At 41.9% G+C, this 19,076-nt stretch overlaps 1 protein-coding gene across 1 annotated transcript; it reads right to left on the reverse strand.

The window, feature by feature from the left end:
• Window positions 1–217: 217 nt before the first annotated feature.
• LOC142388119 (uncharacterized) lies at window positions 218–17,784 on the reverse strand. The gene is made up of 6 exons (XM_075473035.1): window positions 17,407–17,784; window positions 14,025–16,891; window positions 9,334–9,524; window positions 6,417–6,538; window positions 4,994–5,108; window positions 218–3,321 (listed from the first exon to the last, which is right to left on the reverse strand). Exons 2-6 carry the CDS (start codon window positions 16,327–16,329, stop codon window positions 3,190–3,192), a joined length of 2,865 nt encoding a protein of 954 aa, XP_075329150.1. The 5' UTR covers window positions 16,330–16,891; window positions 17,407–17,784; the 3' UTR covers window positions 218–3,189.
• Between the last annotated feature and the right edge of the window lie 1,292 nt (window positions 17,785–19,076).

The following is a 19,076-nucleotide window of genomic DNA, read 5'->3' on the forward strand; positions in this document are numbered from 1 at the left end:
AATCCAACCAGTGAAGGGGTATTTTATAACACCAACAATTATTCTTACAAACGTTATTAGAAGTGAAACACACAGAAATGACGCTTTGGATCATTTTGGAATGATTTCAGGCAGCAAAGAAGATATTTAAATGTTTTTCAACTCATTCCCACCTCAGTTAAACCGCTGTGTGAAATAAACAAAAGAGTTAGTAGTAAATGTCATGAGGAAACACGAGTCAACACGCAGTATCATTTTATTACATCAGTCACCAAGGCGACAACTCCTCATTTGAACAGATCGGAAAATATTCATCTTTTTCAGGAATTTGAAGTTTGTACAAATGGCACACATGATTGCTTCTGAACTTCATCACAAATGATTAAGGTGATGAGAGAAATATGCAACATAGAGAGAAATAAACATACATCTGCATGTCAAAACTAAAAACACAGTGCATCGTTGACTTTAGATAGAAATTTCTCCTGTGAAATCTTGCTTTCGTCGGCAGCTAGATTCAAGTTTTGCTCCCAGAGTGGACTCGATCACAGGACACGGGGAGCAAAAAAAACATCACATGCTATTCTTTGAGTCCACTTCGATATGTGTGCGAACCAAACATTGAGTGTGTTTGTGTTTACTTCTGTAACCTGGTGAACATTGGCACTTTCACTGGTGTTTCTCTTGGTACTAAGTGGAAGACAAACTCGTTTCTCTGAGCAATCACAAATCTGCTCCCGTCTCCTGACCTTTCTGAGGCAAATAACGCCTTGAAAGCACATGCAACACTTGATAAAATGTAAATAACAAACAAGAAATCATCCCATCTATGCTCCTACCTCGGCGCTGAGTGCCATATGTGGAAAAGAAAGCTTAACTTTGCTCTTCAGCCTGATCATCTGATTTCTTCTATGAGAGGTGTATTAATCCAACTCATGTTCAATGATTCATAGAGTTACTGGAGTCTAATGCTGCACTGAGGGATATTCAAGAACAGGGAAAAGCTGTTTCAGCATGTTTGCATAAAGATTACCAGCTGCCACAGAGGCTCAAGCCACCATGTTAATAAAGTGAGAGCCAAAAAAACAAAAGAATTGCTTCTTCCTTCTTTCTAAACTCAAGCTTTATGTAATGTTCACACTGCTTGTAATAAATGACTTATTCAGTACAAATGTGTTTAAAAATATCTTTTCAAACACCAAATTCTGCCGATTTGAGTGAATGTTAATCCAATTTGCCTCATTTGAGACAATTCTGTCTCAAAAAAGTTGGGACACAAAGGTAAATAAACCCAGAATACAACGATTTGCATCGTGCGAACCCTAAAATTGATGGAAAATTATACACACACAACATATATAGTGAAAAATTTTACAGCAAAAATGTATACTCTTTATTTGATGCCGTCAGGATGTTTCAGAAAAGTTGTGTAATGCTAAAAAAAAAAAAAGGTGTTAAATCTAACAGCTCATTAGCAAAAAGATAGCAACATAAGTGCGTAACGGGTCTTTGAGGAGATGGGGCGAAGGTCGCTGCTCTCACATAACGTCTCTTAATGAAAGACTTTAAGCAAAGACTTTGAAGACTTCCGCATGTATGATACATGAGAAGTTTCAAGGATTCAGTAAGTGTCTACACAAAGGACGAGGTTGAAACTCTGTGTGTGTGAACATCAGACTCCCAGACATCCCTGCATTAACCCATAACAACCCGGACCCATTTCTCCTTAAATGAAAATTAAGGGGGTCATAACACAGACTAAATAGACCACATAGAACACATTTCTGACATTTCTTTCATAATACCACCCCCCACTGTCAGAGATCTGTAACCTGTATCCAGGTTCTTAACATTGGGCGTTAAGAACCTGGATAATTTCTCCATCAAGGAAAATTATGGGGGACATAAAACAGACTATATAGAACACATTTCTAACATTTTTCTCAAAATAACACTCCCTAGTGTCAAAGATGTGTCAATGGTTGTTAAATGGTTTAAATGGTTTGAATCTTTCCTTTAGCAACCAAAAACAAGCGATTTAAATTTAGCTAGCTCTGCCCGTAGTGGTAACCGGGCACACAGACATCTTGGAAATGTTATTATGGGAAGACTAAATCACTTAACCTGTCACATGACCCACCAGGATGTTAACTATGGGTCACACTGGCAATTCAAGAGTGGAAATCAAGGATAAAGTTTTTCATGGAATTTTCCAGAACATTTAAAGGGCGTGTGCCACCTGTGTCACGGTGGGTTCTTATGGGTTGAAATCAAACATGGTTCTGTGGTGGAAATCAACGCGCAGGATCACAAACACCTCGGACACCATTTGATTCTCTGAGGAGGAAAATCTCAAGCAAAAAAAACGTGATAAGACACATTTCCAATTACTGCTCTGACGAGAATAAACTGGGATGCACAGTGTCACCAGCAGGTGGCGGCACAGCCAAGTTGTTCGCTGCTGTAATTCAGTAGAAGAAGTAGCTATCCTAACCTGCAGCAAACATGGTGGTGGATCTCCACAGTTCTTATATATTTTATACGTTATCTTTGTACTAATTTCATTTCAATGATTTGAAAATATTTGCATTATGTCCTTATTTACACTTTACAAAGCATCCCAACTTTTTTACAAGCGAAACAATAGAAAAGAGCTACCAAGCCTGGCTGAGCCACAACCACCCACGTCAACAGATAATCGGTTAGTTAGAAGGCATGCTGACCCTTCAAAATCATGAATGTTTGAAGAATACTTTGTTGTTTATTTGTTTTATTTTAGTTCATTCCCTGCAATTTCTGAAAAAATCAGCAGCTCCACCTCAGAATAATTATTCCATTTAAGAGAAACTCAAATGTTCTCATATCATAAAAACAGGAAGGAAAATACCAGGACGGCTTAACTCTTCCTTCAACATGGTGGCGAGTACCTTGGAACTACAAGACGTCATGCTCAAAACAATCTAAAGACAGTATGTGAGGGTTGAAAAGAAAACTCAAGATGGTGGAGAACAAGGTGGTGAACACATGAAATGGAAAAGCTTCATTTTCATGGCCCACGTCGTCTAACCGGCTCAGGTTCACATAACCACAGAGTGTGCAAAGAGCTGAAAAGTCAGTCAAGTGTTTGACCAGCAGATTGTACACGTGTTGTCAATCCAGAGTGTTCAGAAACCTGCAGAGCTCCAGGTGATCAGCAGCCAAAGCAGAGCTTTACTCCATGATGTTTCGGTTGCAGTCGTATGACAGCCGTCGCTTAGTCGCAGCGCTTTGAGCGTGCTGATTGGTTGAGGTGAGGCCGGGGGAGAGACGGCGGTTGGTTGCCAAGGAAGCCGGTCTGTTCGCCTGCAAAGACCACCATACAAAGATGCATCAAAATGGTTTAGTCAAATATTTTTTACATTTTTTGGATTAATTGATCATTAACTGATTAATAAAAAACTTATTATGTGATATTGGCATTTCAATTCAATTCAAATTCAATTCAAAAATACTTTATTTATCCCAGAGGGAAATTAAATGTTGATGTAGCTCAATTAATTTAATTAGGGCTGAAACTATTCTTTGAGTAACTTGACTATAACACATCCTGGATGGAAATCATTTGCTTTGTTGGGTCGTTTAATTCACATAAATGTGTTCTGCTCAGTGATTCCCCCCGTTTCACACGGACCGTTATTACTGTCACACAACGTGCTGCGTTTGTGGCGAGCTTGATTTGATGGCGTGATGGAGGAAAGTGGAGAAAACATTGAGGAGCAAAATCATACAAAAAGAGGCCATACTGAACAGTGTGTCCATTGTAAAACCAACTTAGCTCAACACAACAGCAAAATGTCGATGCTCCAGCAGCCGGTTCGCATGTCGAGTCCACTGAGCGGAACAAACATGAGGGAACATTTCCCGTTTGCATTTTAATGGAAATCAGTCGGCCTGTTAGCTGAGAAGGACGCTAGCAGAGAACAGAAGTCAGCTGAGGCTCGGGCTGAGTCACGGCTTCAGTTTTGATTTGTATTTTTTCAGAAAAGGCAACTTGTGTTTGAAAAAATAAGCCTAATTTCTGTTGTAACGTCACCAGAACTACCCGGATCTACTTTTAAAAAACACTCTGCTTTGGCCCTTAAATGCTCTGCTTGGTTTAAACCAAGGACGCCTGTCCTTTGTTCTCCTTTTAAACAGTAATCACTGCAAAAGGTTTTTCTTACCCCTTTAATCCATTAATAAATGGGATAAATAATTGTTTGCTGTAGCCCTATTTTTAATCTAAACATCTAAATTAGCATTGTATATACATATCCCTCCACTTATAATTAAAAGTAGTTATTTCTTAATATTCAAATTTATTCTCAATGCCTCACGTTGCTTTTTATCAGTAAACTCAGCATTCACATGAACATTAACACCAGTGTAATTAATCAAAATAAGGCCTTATACTGTAACCCATTTTTATTATATTGCATATAAAAAGAATGACATTAAAGTACAAAAAATCTTGAGTTGATACCAAAGAACGAGGGTGTCACAAATGATAATAGCACAGTAAATATATAGTGAACATTTTACTGAATAAGTAAAGAAAAGACTGATTTATTATCCAGACAGCGTGGTATTCATGAACCTGTGGAGAATAGTAAACCGAACATCTGGATGCTTTGCATGTGGTTCTCTGAAAAGAGAGCAGACCTCTCGGTCAGTCGATTTATCAACTACTGTGAAGTGTGAGCATTTTGCATATCAAAGCGGTCACACCACTCGAATGAAGCAGCAACAGGTTTCAAAGCCATCAGTCAACCAGCACTATCAGTTAGCTTTTCAAGCCGTTAGATCTTTGACTAAATTCATTTCAACAACCCTGAAGCCTCTGAAACGTGTGAAAAGAGGCGGAAAGCCTTTGCTGTAAGTCTGGATTTGAATGCATTTTCCAGGAGATGAACAACGAGACGTGTCAACACGACGCAGTGAGGCGTGCAGGTATTCCCGTGTTTGCATGTGTGAAGGGTTGCGGTCTTTTACTCACAGTATGCGGCTGCTCCAGGTGTAAAGTCCTCAGCAGCAGGTCACGGGACACGCCGTTGGCTCTCTTGTATCTCTGGCCAATCATTTTGTTCAAGTCATGGAAACCGTCCAGGAGCCTGCAGAGCCACAAATAACACAGAGGAAACAGAGTTCAAAGCAGAGTTATTCAAAGTACGATTGTTTGTATTCTAATTCATACTAATCTAGCTAAAAATGCAGCATTTAAGCAGGTTTTTGACAAGCTTAAAAAAGGTTAATATGCCATGATATATTCTTCATCACATCCATAACAAAACTTCATGTTTAAAGATGATTTACTGAACATTGAAAGGTTTTTAAATGAGGAACGTTCGTGAATATTAATCAGACTCTTTAATTTTATATATAAGTCTCTGGACAACAGAGGTTATTACTGAGAAATTCAGTTAAATTCTGTGTTTGAACTTCTCATTAATCACTTTGCTTATAGTAACAGTAACTCCAACAAGCAACATTTCTAATATATCCTTATTGCAACTTGCAGTTCATCACATAAACCACTCGGTGGCGACATCGTGTCTCATGTATTGAGAAAGAATCAACATTATACCCCACAAAACTCACATAATAACTGTCATTAGTCATCTATATTGAATTACATGCCTCTATCAGTAGTAAAACACTCTTCTGATGCACATTTAGAGATGCTGCAATGAAAATAATGAAATTCTGTGACTCTGCTGGCAGGCCAAGACACTGAAAACACAACTCAGTAGGACGAAAAGTATTTTAAGAAGCCACAAAAGAAAAAGATACACGTGGCTTTTTTAAAATCTTATAACTTATACTTAGAGTATTCAGAAGATCTTAAAGAAGCAGATTATTTTTTTAAAATGACATATTTTCTACAATTTTTGTGGGAAGAAACATCCATTTGTGAAATATCATGTACTCTTTGGGAGCTAAAAGAATATTTCAGATGACTTGATAGATAAATACAAACATTTATGGAAAGAGTTACATTCGTGTGCTTAGGATTCAGGTTTAATGTTGTAGATTTAGCTTTCACCTTGTTAGCTTATGTCTAAAGCATCAGCATGAATAAGTACAGACCAACATCCATCCATCCAGATCAAAATCATCTCTTACATGATCTTTACCAAGGTTTACGCTTGACTGAATTTATCTCGAGGAATCGCTGCTGCACAACAGCAGGTTAGCTTGCTGTCACGCTGTCTTCGTGTCATGTGAGTTGTACAGTAAATGTGAGCCTCAGACAGGAACATATTCCCCGTGTCATTGTCCCAGAGCTGATTACAAGCACTTCAAGAAGGATAATTTTCCCTGCTGTCCGACAGCTCCTGTTACAAATTGGAGGAATGTGTCCATACAGGCAGTAAACTATACCGCAGATCGATTGGTTTACAGTAAATCAGCAAACCTACCCCTGATCCTGGCTGGTTCTGCCCCTTAGGAGTTGCGTTAGGGTGGGAACAGCTACAAGGTCACAGGAGTCACTTGAGGATGGATCAGGGAGTGAGGGAAAGGCTTCAGCAAAGACTGACGCCTGCAGGGTAGAAAAACACAATGCAGCACCATTAAAAAATGCATCCTTTATCAATTAAAATAAAGTAAATACTTGATGACACCATAAGCGTATGAAACATTTAATTTAAAGAGAGCTTTCCCCCCCTGACTCTCCTCCACTGCAGCTTTGGGCAGAGCTCGAGTTTCATCTGCATCTTTGCGCTGTGCATAATATCCCATGGGGGACACTCCCTGCAGCGTTGGCTTCATCTTTCATTTTTTATTTTAAAAAACAGCTCTCAGAGCTTTGACCGGTCCAATGTGAGTTATCCTGCTGTACTAAATACTGATTCATTTCAATTCTAAAAACTTAGTAACCCACACCACAGGGCTATGAAGAGATGAGTCATGCCACCAGGATAATGTCGGTGGAAACTGGAATAAAAAGGACTCACCCCGATTATTTCCCTAAAGAAGTAGTGCTGTCACTTTTTCCACTAAGTTTGAACATGTGTTGGAACATGGGGAAACTTTTAACATCAGCGACCCTTGTTGAATGTAAAACACATAGTCTGCAAGTGCTTTAGACAATTTATACAATATAACAACTAGTGCATCAGACTGCAGTCCGCCTTGGGATTCAGTATCAGCATGACCAAATGTGTGCTATGGTAACCTCTCAGCAAATAAAGCTAATGTTGCGTTTGCTACATTTCTACAAAACAAAACAAAACAACAACAAATGATCAAAACTGACCAAAGGACAATCCATCCATCCATTATCTCCCATTTAAATAAGGTTAGGTTGAGGAGAAAACAGTTTCAGAAGGGAAATCCAGAGATCCCTTGTACAATAACAAGATTTATTTGTAAAGATATGTAGATTATCTGTATTGTTTTGGGATTCAGGAAATTATGATGGAATTGGAGCCAAGTCACAGCAAAACGTCCTCACGTGCCTGGCACTTCAGACCGGATTAAAACCATTCACCTGAACTAAAATAAGAAATAAACTGCCTGAATGGGTCTAAATACACAGAGCATGAGCACAATATAGTGACAAGTCAGTCATGACACTGACTGACACTCAGGTCCAGCAGACTGAGCCCTCGCTGCCTGAATTCCTCCAGATGTTTTATTCATCTGCATGGTTGGTTTATCAATCATTCTGCATAGATGTCCACATTCATCTATTTCTCAACCACATGAACTGCAGGGGCCTGAATAACCACACGAATAACTCCTGAATGTGACAGATAACGGGAGTAAAGAACATCAAGCAGTTCATCCTATGTTAGAGGACGTAGTAAAAGAAGTTCTGGAGATGCTTTCCTCAACATTAGGAGAATTCATCCGCTCTCATCTTGGATTCCACCAGTTAAACAGACTTTGAAGCAACACTACAGAAGTTTGTGAACCATAGAAAGATGGCACTTCTGACTTGGTTTGAAGCAAACTGACTTTTGTTTTCACATTCCTCGGCCTGAAACTGCCCAAACGCGCCCTGAGGACTGAGATGCAACTTTGGTATTTTTGCCTATTGGTCGCTTGACATTTTTATGGGCTTTTGATGGCGTCTTTGTGGCCTTTTTTCAACATGACAATAAATTCACGTGCATGGCTGTAAATGAGCAGGGCGGAGATTTGTTTTTTATAACAGTGGTGTTACATCACACAACCATAGGGGGAGCCAAAGAGCAACACAAATTCAACACTAATGCAACACTTTTCCCATTTTTTTCATCTTGACTTTGTTCAAGTGCTGTCTTGTGGATGTCCAAGTTCTGTATCCTGGTTTAACTTTTTACCTTATCTACGGCAGCTTAGTTAACCTTACTTCCTGTTATACATGTTGTAGTAATTCCCCCCCTCCCCCCTATACTGTTAAGTTTAGTCTGGCCCTAATTACCACACCTGTGTTGCTGTAATCATTAGCTCACTTATAATAAAATTCTTTGTTTTTCTTTGTTCAGCACCAGATTCTTGTCTTTGTTTTGCTGTCTTATGCCAAGTATGTTTTCTTTTGAGCACCTGAATGGATTTTTAAAACAACTTTCTGCTACTGTAGTAGTTTTAATTAGTTCATTCATTATTATTTTCCTCCTCTGCTTAACTTTAGCTTGTCAGTCTGCGTTTGGGCCCTCTACAACACACACTTGTGACGCTATATGAGTAAAGACGTACTGTTTGTTCATGAGCAAATTATTTATCAAAAATTATGTTCAGTCTAAATTAATACAATGTTGACTTAATTTTTTTTTGGTTGATATATCAGCTTCTTTAAATGTTCTTTCAACTAAATGTGACTCCTATGTAAGGAATGGCAGCTCTTCCTGTACAGAGTGGTTGGATGGACTGAATCTGCCGTCCCCTCAACTCATCTCAGCATACTGATTAGTGTGTTCCCACCTTTTAAATGGTATTAGCGGACCTGCTGCAGTTTATTACGTACAGTTTATGCGTTATTTTGTTGCTGTGTGTCAAAACACAAGGCACTCCTCTGTTTGCAGTATCTTTACCTTTTTTAAAACCGAGTTTACCTGCTGATTTCACATCTAATCATCATCAGAACTTTCTATCTCATGGGGGTCCGAATGATCTGTTTTTATTCATAAAAATGAGTGGTGCCGTGTCTGTTTGTAAAAGTGAAGACATCTCTGTTGCTATCGATACTGTTCATCCATTAAAACATGCTAATCATTAAAAAATTTTTTACAACCCTAGTTGCAGTCACAAGAAAATAAAAAATAGATGAAAAACTTGATGGAGTAAATGAACCGATCTGAAAAGGATGCAGAGGCCACTTCACATTGACCAACAGCTAACAAGGCGTACCAGACTGTGATTGGTGGAGAGTCCGTCTCTCCTTGCCTCCACAGCGCTGGTCGGCCACCACTGCTCCACATCTCGACCGGCATCGTCCTGAGGAAAAGCCGTCCAGCTGTTGTCCGACTGGTCGAAGGAGCCGTCCGTCCAGCCCGGCCTGCAATGGGTCGACTCCCCTGTGACGATGGGATTTCCGAGTGCTGTTTTCAGACACACAAGCACACACACAGGGTTGTTCTACTTATAGTTGCTGATATTTAAAGGAGTCTTTGAGTTATTTTTGGGTCCTGTCACAATAAAACTATGAAATCATTTTGAGAAACGGTTCAGAAGAAGCTTAAAAGCAGCTGCGCTTTGTGACCAATACCTTTTAAGTGCGATGAAGTTAATCACAAATGTCATGCAGGTAAATGAGCTCCACAAACTCAACAATAGAGCATCTAAATCGGTATTAGATTTTTGTTAATATAATAAAGTAACTTTCTTTTCAGCAATACTGCTTGACAGTTCTAGTTATCACGGTCTCATCTCCTTGTCTTTTCTGTCTATGAGTGTTTCCTGCTGCTGTTTAAAAACGAGCTGCTGTATGAGACGCTGCAGGAGTCTTAGTGTTCGCACGCTTGACTTTAATCACCCTTCGCTGCAAGAAAAGCTCTCAGTGGAGATTGGATTTCCCTTTGATTCCTGCTGCCCGACATGGCTCCATGGCCCAGACGCTGCCTGATGAATCAATGTGACACGTCCCTTGCATTTGTGTTTGTGTGAATGTCTCCCTCTCCCATTGCCCCATAACCTGAGGCTAACGGGAGCGTAAAGTCCTCAGGCCTGTTTTCCTCCTCCCTCTCCATCAACCTAACTCTGAAAGATTAATACCGTGCAGTGAGAGGGTGTGATGGGTGAGGAATCCAGGTCAGGGCAGACTAGAGCACCATGGTGCTTACAAAGAGAAGAAACAACTCCACATATTCATTACAAGATAAGCAGCAATTGGTCTAAATGTTTTATTTTATATACTCGCTTAATCCGATTCAGGCAGCTGTCATTGAGCGAGAGGCGGGGTACATCCTGGACGGGTTGCTAGTTCAACTTTATATCTTTGTTCATGAAAACAAAAAGGTTGAAGGTCCCTTACTTGTATTTAATAAATAAATACTGTGCCTGCAGTTTTACATCTTTCCAACTCTTAACATCCATTCAGCTGCAGCTATTTTTTTTCTAAATGTACAAATTCACATATTCAAGGAAACTTTTAAAGGCTATGCCGATAATATATCAAATCTATCGGTAAGGACATCACTTTCAGATCCTGTTAATCTGCTTTAGATTGTTTTTTAGGCCTGACACTTCTTCTTTTGTCCTCCACTTGTCCAGTTTCTTCAAATGTTTTAAGGACACACTGCACACCATGCTGAGATATGCCAAGTTTTCAGCTAACAGCTCTTTGGGAATCACCTTGTTGCTGCAGAAATCCTGTTTTCTGTCTGTCAGACTGTGTTATCTTTGCTGTTTTTCATAGATACAACTTAAGAAATGGGAACAAATGATGTGTCCTTGTGACAGGCTGCTAAAAACAAAGTGTCACCAGATAAGATTGTTGTTTTTTTTGGGACACCCTCCTTGAGTCTGGTTGTATCAGTGGATTCTTCCTGCTAAAAGGGAGTTTTTTTCTTCCCACTATCACCTTGTGCATCCAGGATTGGATCGAAGAGAAGTTTCAATGCAAGCTGTTGGTTCCCTTAGCTAGAACTGGATTAATTTGGAATTTAATTAAATGGATTTTATTGGATTATGATTGTATAACAAAGACTTGGATTTTAATTGGCTTGAATTGGACTTTAGATGATATTTGTTATATATAAAACTAAACTGAATTGAATTGAATATGATTGAATTGGTTCTGCATATAACGTCTGTTATATGCAGAAACAACACTGGTCCATTAGGTGCCTTATGCTTGAATTATTCATAGGTTAGTGTTAAGTGGGTTATCACACAAAAACACATTCTCTGGATATGGTCAGGTACAAGGACCGGACTGATAAGGAGTAAAAAAAAAAAGCAACTAATGTCTGAAGAAAAACTTTGAAAGACCTTCAGAAACCCTGGAGAACGATTATTCAAGAATGCTTCAAAAGAATACCAGAAGGTTTAGATCCTTGAAAGCAAAATATAAAGACATGAGGGCTCCATCAGGACTTTTGCACAGCATTGAAAGGATGTTTTGAAAGTCGGTGAGGTTATTATAAAATGATTAGATTAGTGGCAGCTATGAAGCTTCATAAAATTATCAGCAAAAATGTTTAGATAAAGTTTTCACAAGTTAAAAAAATATTAATTTCTTGCAGCTCAGTGGCGAGGACAACGACAAAAATTTAAATCTAAATGACACAAAGACACAAAATGAATTCTGACAACTGGGTAGCACATTCTGCTAATCAACCACCACCTACAAATATTAAGTAACACTGTAAGACAAAAACAAAAAATCGTTTGAACCACAGCTTAAACTCGTTTGACCCCATGGTGGAAACTGGGCTTAAGTGACTTATGTGATTAGCTAAACGGAGCAGAATGAGGGATCATAATGACTGATTAACACTGGCTGTTGGATAAAAACACAAAGGAACTCAAAGATCTCACACATACCCATGTGTTTCTATAACATGAATATGTCGATTCCCCATTACAACACATTATCAAGTCAGTCATTCATTTCACTTTGTTGATTAAAGCTCAGTGAATCAATCAGTCTTATTTCATGAGCATAAAAATGGATCAGTTTAACCACAATCTGATGACAGATCTGATTAAACCCATGGTTTAAACTTATACATGATAAATACCTATTAACAAATATCTACATATGAATAACTGGAACTTTTCGGAAAGAGACAAAGATAATAATATGCTTTCTGGTTTCTGTTTGTAGTCCAAGTGTTGAGCAGTTTGATCTGAGCTAGCTGAGCTAGCTGTGGTTGTATGCAGGCAGAGCAGTGTATGAACATGCTGATTAACGTCAGATTAACGACATTCATATTTTCTGTAAATTTTGATGTGGAGAAGGCTGTTTTTAAGTGCTGCTAACTCTTGTGATATTAGAATGCTACATGTTGGCTGTATGGTTTTCCATCTGCTGCTCAAGTATGCCTGAGCTAAGCTAAGGTAGTGCTGTGAAGACCAGGCATTGTAAGGTCAATGTTTGTTTTTTTGTTGTTTGTTTTAAAATCACTGAATAAGGTAGGCCTATCAGTGGGGAAAAAACTTCCATTTCTGGGCCTTAGTTTTTCCACAGCTCAGGTAAGCTAGCTGCAAGCTGCTAGCTCTCTAGCAACGTCAAAGCTACGCTACAGTCTGGAAATGCCTGAGTTAATGATCATTTAAATCATAAAAAGTGAGAAATAAATGTGAATTTGTTAATTTTGGGACTGTGTGAACTTGAACCAGTTCATGTACAGATAAAAAAAAGGCAGATCTCTTAAGCCCAAGTACAATTTCAAAGTCACAGGCTATCAACTGGCAACTAAGCAGCTTTAAAAACATTTTCTTGGTTCAAACAATGACCAGCAGAGAGAGCACAGATTCTTGGCCCAGTTATTTTTAATCCATTCAGACCAAAGCCTTTTTCCGGAAAACCTAAAACTTTTTATTTCTCATTCTCTGAAGGAACTAGAGACATTAAGTAGAAAAAACAACAACAAACATTTGAAAGGTTAAACCTTCAGCTCTTACTGTAAATGACTAACTTTGCATTTGCCTTGTGTTGATTAAGTTTTTAAAGAGCTAAAATAGTTTTTGTTTCTTGAAAATGCTGCAACGTGCAACTCATTTCAGACTTTTAAAGTAAAACGACTTCAAAATGAGTAAACTATGTCCCAATATCTACGCTGGAGACTCCAAACACTTGTTTTTATTCCCTTATTATCTGATGCAAAGTCATCAGATGATCACTGAGAGGTTGGAATATAGTATGGCTAAGAACATTTCCCCAACACATCTTTCTGTACAGTTTAAAAGTTGTGGTTTTAAATTTTCTGACCATTCAGGACGTTTTCTTTCTAATCATTTCTATTCTGTCTTGGAAAAGATAGATAACATTACTTAGATAATTCCTTACAACGCACATCAAGTGTCTTTTATTTGCAATTTTTGCTTTTTTAGGTAAAAATTGGATGGTTAAGGCAGTTAATGTGCAGAATGATTTGAAAAGCTCTAACAACGTTAACACATGAAGATAATGTAAGTGTTATTAGATCTTCATATTATGCTTTATTTTAGTAAAAGAAACACGCATAAAACAGCCATAAAGAAGCACTTCTGTGGTTCTCTGGGAAACTGACCTTCTTTACCTGCATTCCTGAAAGTGCACAAAAGGTTCAGAATGCTTTAATAATCTGAGCGAGCACTGACGTTCACATTCTGTAGATTCCAGCACAACAACACAGAGACTGCTGATGTTTTTCATGCCACCACAACTATACACGTACGCTAGCTTCCGCAGAGTTTTTCGGCTCGGAAAGCCTTTTTTCGTTTCAGCTTAGTGCACTTTGATCAAAACATCTCCTACAAGTCTGCGGGAAACTGAAAAGGCAGACTTATTTAGCATCCTAAAGATAAAAGGAGGCACTAAAAGAGGAAGGGACGGCTGGCTGCTAAACACAGAAAGAGACAGAGAACGACAAACTGGAAACCATGAGACTTACCAATACTCTCTCTGCTCCCACAAGGCACTGAAGCAGACATGTTAACCCCCTCGCTCCAGGCCGGCTCTCCCTCCGCCTGCATGAACACTCCAAACTCATCCTCCTCCTCCTCCTCCTCCTCCTTCCTCGTGTCCTCAGTGGCCACGTTGAAGCCACTCTCCACGTCGGTCTGCTCCTCCGGCTCTCTCCTGTGCCCCCTTTTCTCTTTCTGGTCTCCTCCGTCTCCGGCTGCTCCGCTGACCACCACCTCCTCCTCCTCCTCCTCTTTCTCCTCCTCCCCTTTTACACAGGGAAGGCTGGTTGCCATGGGTGCCAGGAGGGGCAGAGAAGGGGTAGGATTAGCCTGGTGGGCTGCCACGGAGGTGGGGGGATCAGCACAGGCAATGTTTTTGACGCTGGACTCTCCGTTTGATTCAACACCGGTGCTGGTTGCTTGCCCGGAGGTGTCTCCGTCCTCTTTAATCCATCCGTCTTCAGACTCCTGTGACTGGAACCTCCAGTCATCTTTTGAAGCACAGTTTCTCTTTACTTCTGTAAAACCCTCCTTCTCTAAGGCATCCCATTTCTCACCATCCAGCTTGTTGCAGGTGCGGATCTCCTCTTCCTCCTGGTTCACAACCCTTTTTTCTGACTCTGAGGCGTGAGCAATTCTCTGTCTGAGAGGCGATGATAAAACTATTTTCTCCTCCATTTTGCTATTTTCCTCATTTTCAAAGACAAACCGAGGTTCTCCATTTTTGTTTAAATGCTCAGTCACAGTGTTGTTTTCGTCCGCAGCAAAGTTTGCTTCTTGGGGCTGGAATTCGCTAACATCCAGTTCTTCTTTACCTATGAACCCAAGATCTGCTTGTAGCCCCAGCTCATAAACTTGAAAAAGGTTTTGGTCGCTTTCATGTGCTGTCCGGACACAGAAAGTCTCGAGGCCGTCCTCTACGGGAACAAAGGACGTGTCGGTTCTGGTAACAGATCCTGCTTTGCTAATGGAGGTAAACTCCATCTCCTTCTCTGATTCTTGATTTGTTTCAACATTATCAGAAAAGCTATTTGCACCAGCGGTTCCTTCTTCACAAGGTTCAAGCTCCAGGTTTTCGTCATTAACACCGTGGTTATGTGTCGATTTAAAGTCACCAATCACCATGGAATCCTTGCTGTCCCCATGTTTCTTCATAGCAGCACGGTTTGTATCCTCGTCCATCTCTGCACGGTCATCTTGGCTGGGAGAAATCTGTCTCCTCAGCCCCTCGTTTCTCTTGGTTTCTCCGTTAACATCGCAGCTGCGGGACTCTCCGTAACATTCGAGGTCAGCCAAATGCGAGTTACAGAGGCCTCCCTTCTCCTCCTCGTCCTCCTCATTCTTTCGCCTCTCCTTCCTCAGTCGGTTCGGAACTCCTCTCCCCGGACTTTGGCTTTGATCCTGGCTCTCCCTCCTGTGCGACCTGCGTCCACAGTGATTGCAGTTTTTAGGTGAAACATTGTGGCAGCATTTGACTCTCCTGCTGTCCTGCAGCTTCCTGTCCGGGCCTCCTTTGTCTTGCTCTTCCTGCTTTTCTTCCGCAGCGAATTCACCCGCGGGATCCTCCCAGCTCCTCTGCTGCCTCCCACTGCCCACGCCTGCTCTCTCCCAGCCCGCTGCTTTGCCGGACTTCCTCCATCTCCGGCCTGAACGCACTCTAACCTGGTTTGTTCCCGTCTGTGCGGGCGGAGCCGGCACACTGTCCCTCCTCCGCGCTGGTGTGTCTCTGCCTGCTCCTCCTCCTCCCGTCTTCCCTCTCAGCCATTCCCCAACCATGCTGGAGGCTGCACTGGTGGTCACACCAGAACTGGGCTTAGCTGTGGAGTACAAACAACTTCCCTTCTCAGTCCGGAGAAACAGGCACTGAGTCTGTGTCTTGCCGCTGCCCTCTGAGGTCTTTAAAGTGGCAACCGTCACCAAAGCTCCAATTCCAGCCTGCCGGGCATCCAACCCCAGAGGCAGCCCGTAGCCCGTGCGACCCCACTGCCCACTCAGGTACACGTCTGCAGGCCTGGGGCAGGACGTGGAACTGCCCCGGCCTGTAGGAGGAGCCACGGGGGCAAGTCCTCCTCCTAGGATACCGGCCCTTCTGCGATTCTTGGAACACAGGGCCCAGGCTCGGAGACCCCGAATCAGCGGCAAGTCTCCCAGGCCCAGCTCCAGCCGGCTGGGGAAGGGCAGAGAGGCTCTGGAGCACTTCTGGAGCATCTCCCGGGTGGAGCCCGCCATGTTCAGGCAGGGGTAGTTGTTGTTGTTATTCTGCTGGAGCATGGTGCTCGTTGTTGGCCTCATCTATGTTTTATGGGCTCGTCCTCGCTAATCCTTTATTAAAATGCAGCTTGTCAGATCAAGTTGAATTCTCATTTGTACGTGAGAACACACAAACTACCGAGGACCTATTATGGATTCAGAGCCCGACAGATCAAAAGTGAGAAGATCATTGTTGAGACAAAGTACTCGGAGCATTACGAGCTGAAGTTAGAACGAGAACTTCTCAATGATGAATTCTGACAACAGCAAAGACAAAAAGGGAAAGCCGCCTCTCTTCTTCTCACTCTCACATCTTAGCAGTCGATTCTGACAACTTTTGGGTTTTTGGGCAGAAAATAAAAAACAGAATCAGTGGTTTTCCTGACAGAAAGCTGGAGTTGTTTCCTGCTATTGGCTCTTAACTGTGAGTCTCCAGACGAAGAGAAACATGCAGGTGGATTTTCTGCTGTCAGCCGCGATAAGAGCAAATATAATGAGAAGTTTGTTTTCTTCCACTCTGATGCTCAGTGATGCTGTCCTCAGAGCATCCCAGTCCACTGGCCTCTTATCACCGAGGACTGACTGAGCTGTCGGACAAAGCAAGCTGCAGAAGAATGGGACAAAACAAGGAAATTAGACTCAAAACGGACAAATACATCATGGCAAACTGAGACACAATGCAGTCTATTCTGTAAGAGACTGATGTGCATTTAAAAGTGCAGTGATTTACTTTCACTTTGGTTTGCTCTTCTGATCACAGCCATATGCCAAAGGTCAAACATTTTATTCAAAGTGTTTTTTCAAAGTAATTCCAACAGAACAGGCCTTGATTAGTCATTGAATTCACACCTTGTGCATCCTGGAGCCAGTTAAATTAAGTTGGTAACCACACGGCATCAGCAGATAAAGGAAAAATGAAACAGAGGTGGCCATTAACCCATAAATGATCTCCTGTTGCCTACTTAGCTTTAAGGATTTAACCAGAAATGCCACTTATGCCTGTTCTTATGAGCAGGAAGTGTACCACTCTAATAAAGATGAACCGACCAGAAAAACCTCTTTCCCCAGCAAACGTGCCTTTAAAGGGATCCTCAAAGCCCATCAATGACTGTTCCTCACCTGATTAGATGTTATCAGTGTCGCAAATCCTCTGAATGAATCGTCTGTGACTTCATGTCCCTCTGCGTCCTTTGTGTTCTCAGATGAAACCTGCTCTGCCCGCCGCTGTGGAGCATCCTAAAGTGGGATCAGCGCCACCACATCACTCCTGTCGGCCTGCACCACTGACGCCACAAAGCCGTCAAACACGCGTTTAGTCCGGTCCCATCGTTTGGAGAGGAGGACAAACAACACACCCGCGGATCTAACGTCGGTCTCTCCTCCGACTCGTGCGGCCAATGCGCATCGTCTCATCCGCGGCAGCTCGGCGTCGCTCCCCGTCGCATCTTACCGCAGTACCCTCCGATGTGCACGGCGGGCAGGATGACGGAGGGCTAATTCCACTTGCAGCCCACTCACTGATAGGAGGCGTGATTCGTGCCACACAGAGGCAGGGCGAGGTAAGGAGAGCGGAACTGTATGGGGGGTTATTAATGCCACACTGAGGGAGAAAACTGAATTATGCAGTTTTGGCATATGCAGATGTTGCGGCACATATTTACATCTGTGTCAGTGTGTTTTTTTTCTTGCAGGGTAAGTGATCAGATTTGAATCTCTCAATACACGAACATTTTCTCCTGGCCATCTGGGATAATAATATCAGATTAAAAACGTAGGCATTCTCTTCTACAACTACTTCCACTTCTTTTTGTGACTTGATAAACAGATTCATATCTATCTTATGGAGTTCCAGCCTCATTTTGGCGTTGACGAAGGTAGTCCGGCTAGTTGGCTGGTGTTGCAAAAATAAAGAGTTTTGCTTCTCAAAACAATATGCGTTCAAAATAGTAATACATTTGCATCACAAAATCGTTGTGCAGGAAAAAGTCAGACTTCACAATCGCTTGGCCCTATTTTCTCTCCCTTCGTATCACTGCAGGCTATGTAGACCGTGCAGACCGAAGTGCAGACCGAGCAGGAAACACCGTAACAGGTGCGGCTATCGGCAGGTGGCTGCAGGGAGAGAAAATAGCGCACTGGGGGGGGGGCACTGTAACACCATTCAAATGATATCTGTTTGAACAGGGAAACACCAGTTAATGACCACAATAATGTCACATGTACATAATATCATTTGAGAAATTAAACAGGGGAAAAAGAGAGGAAAGTGAGGAAAGGTGCATCATGGGAGGCCCCCCAGCAGTCTGGGCCTATAGCAGCTTAACAATGAAGCAACAGCTCCTTCATACCTCCAGGCTACGGTCAAGCCCTACACCCCCGCCCGACCACTTTGCTCTGCGGCCACCAGGCGCCTGGCTGCCCCGTCACTCAGCGGTCCCTGCGCACGATCGACACGGTCACGGCTTTTCTCTGTTCTGGCACCCCGATGGTGGAACGATCTCCCGACTGATATCAGGACAGCTGAGTCGCTGCCCATCTTTCGCCGCAGGCTGAAAACCCATCTCTTCAGGAAACACTACCCTGATCCGCCCTAGTTCCTTACGCACTTATTGTTTCCTCCACCACTGGCACCCTCTATATTTTCATTACCCCCTACCCGAACCAGGGTTTGAATCCCATTCCTGCTTTTCTTACCTCTTTTATTTCTTCCCCTACCCGAACCAGGGTTTGCATCCCCACCCCGCTGTGACTGGTGTGCAGTTGGTGAGAGGCTGAGGTACCTGACTTAT

Source organism: Odontesthes bonariensis, chromosome 9 (assembly GCF_027942865.1).
Source record: "Odontesthes bonariensis isolate fOdoBon6 chromosome 9, fOdoBon6.hap1, whole genome shotgun sequence".
NCBI lineage: Eukaryota > Metazoa > Chordata > Actinopteri > Atheriniformes > Atherinopsidae > Odontesthes > Odontesthes bonariensis.

Excerpts from the sequence above, each read along its gene's own strand:
- LOC142388119 (XM_075473035.1), bottom strand. The coding sequence starts at position 16,329 with ATGAGGCCAACAACGAGCACCATGCTCCAGCAGAATAACAACAACAAC. Across the intron at positions 5,109-6,416 it reads AGAACCAGCCAGGATCAGGG|GCTCCTGGACGGTTTCCATG; the intron begins GTAGGTTTGCTG and ends GTGGCTCTGCAG. Across the intron at positions 3,322-4,993 it reads ACCTGGAGCAGCCGCATACT|GCGAACAGACCGGCTTCCTT; the intron begins GTGAGTAAAAGA and ends TGGTCTTTGCAG.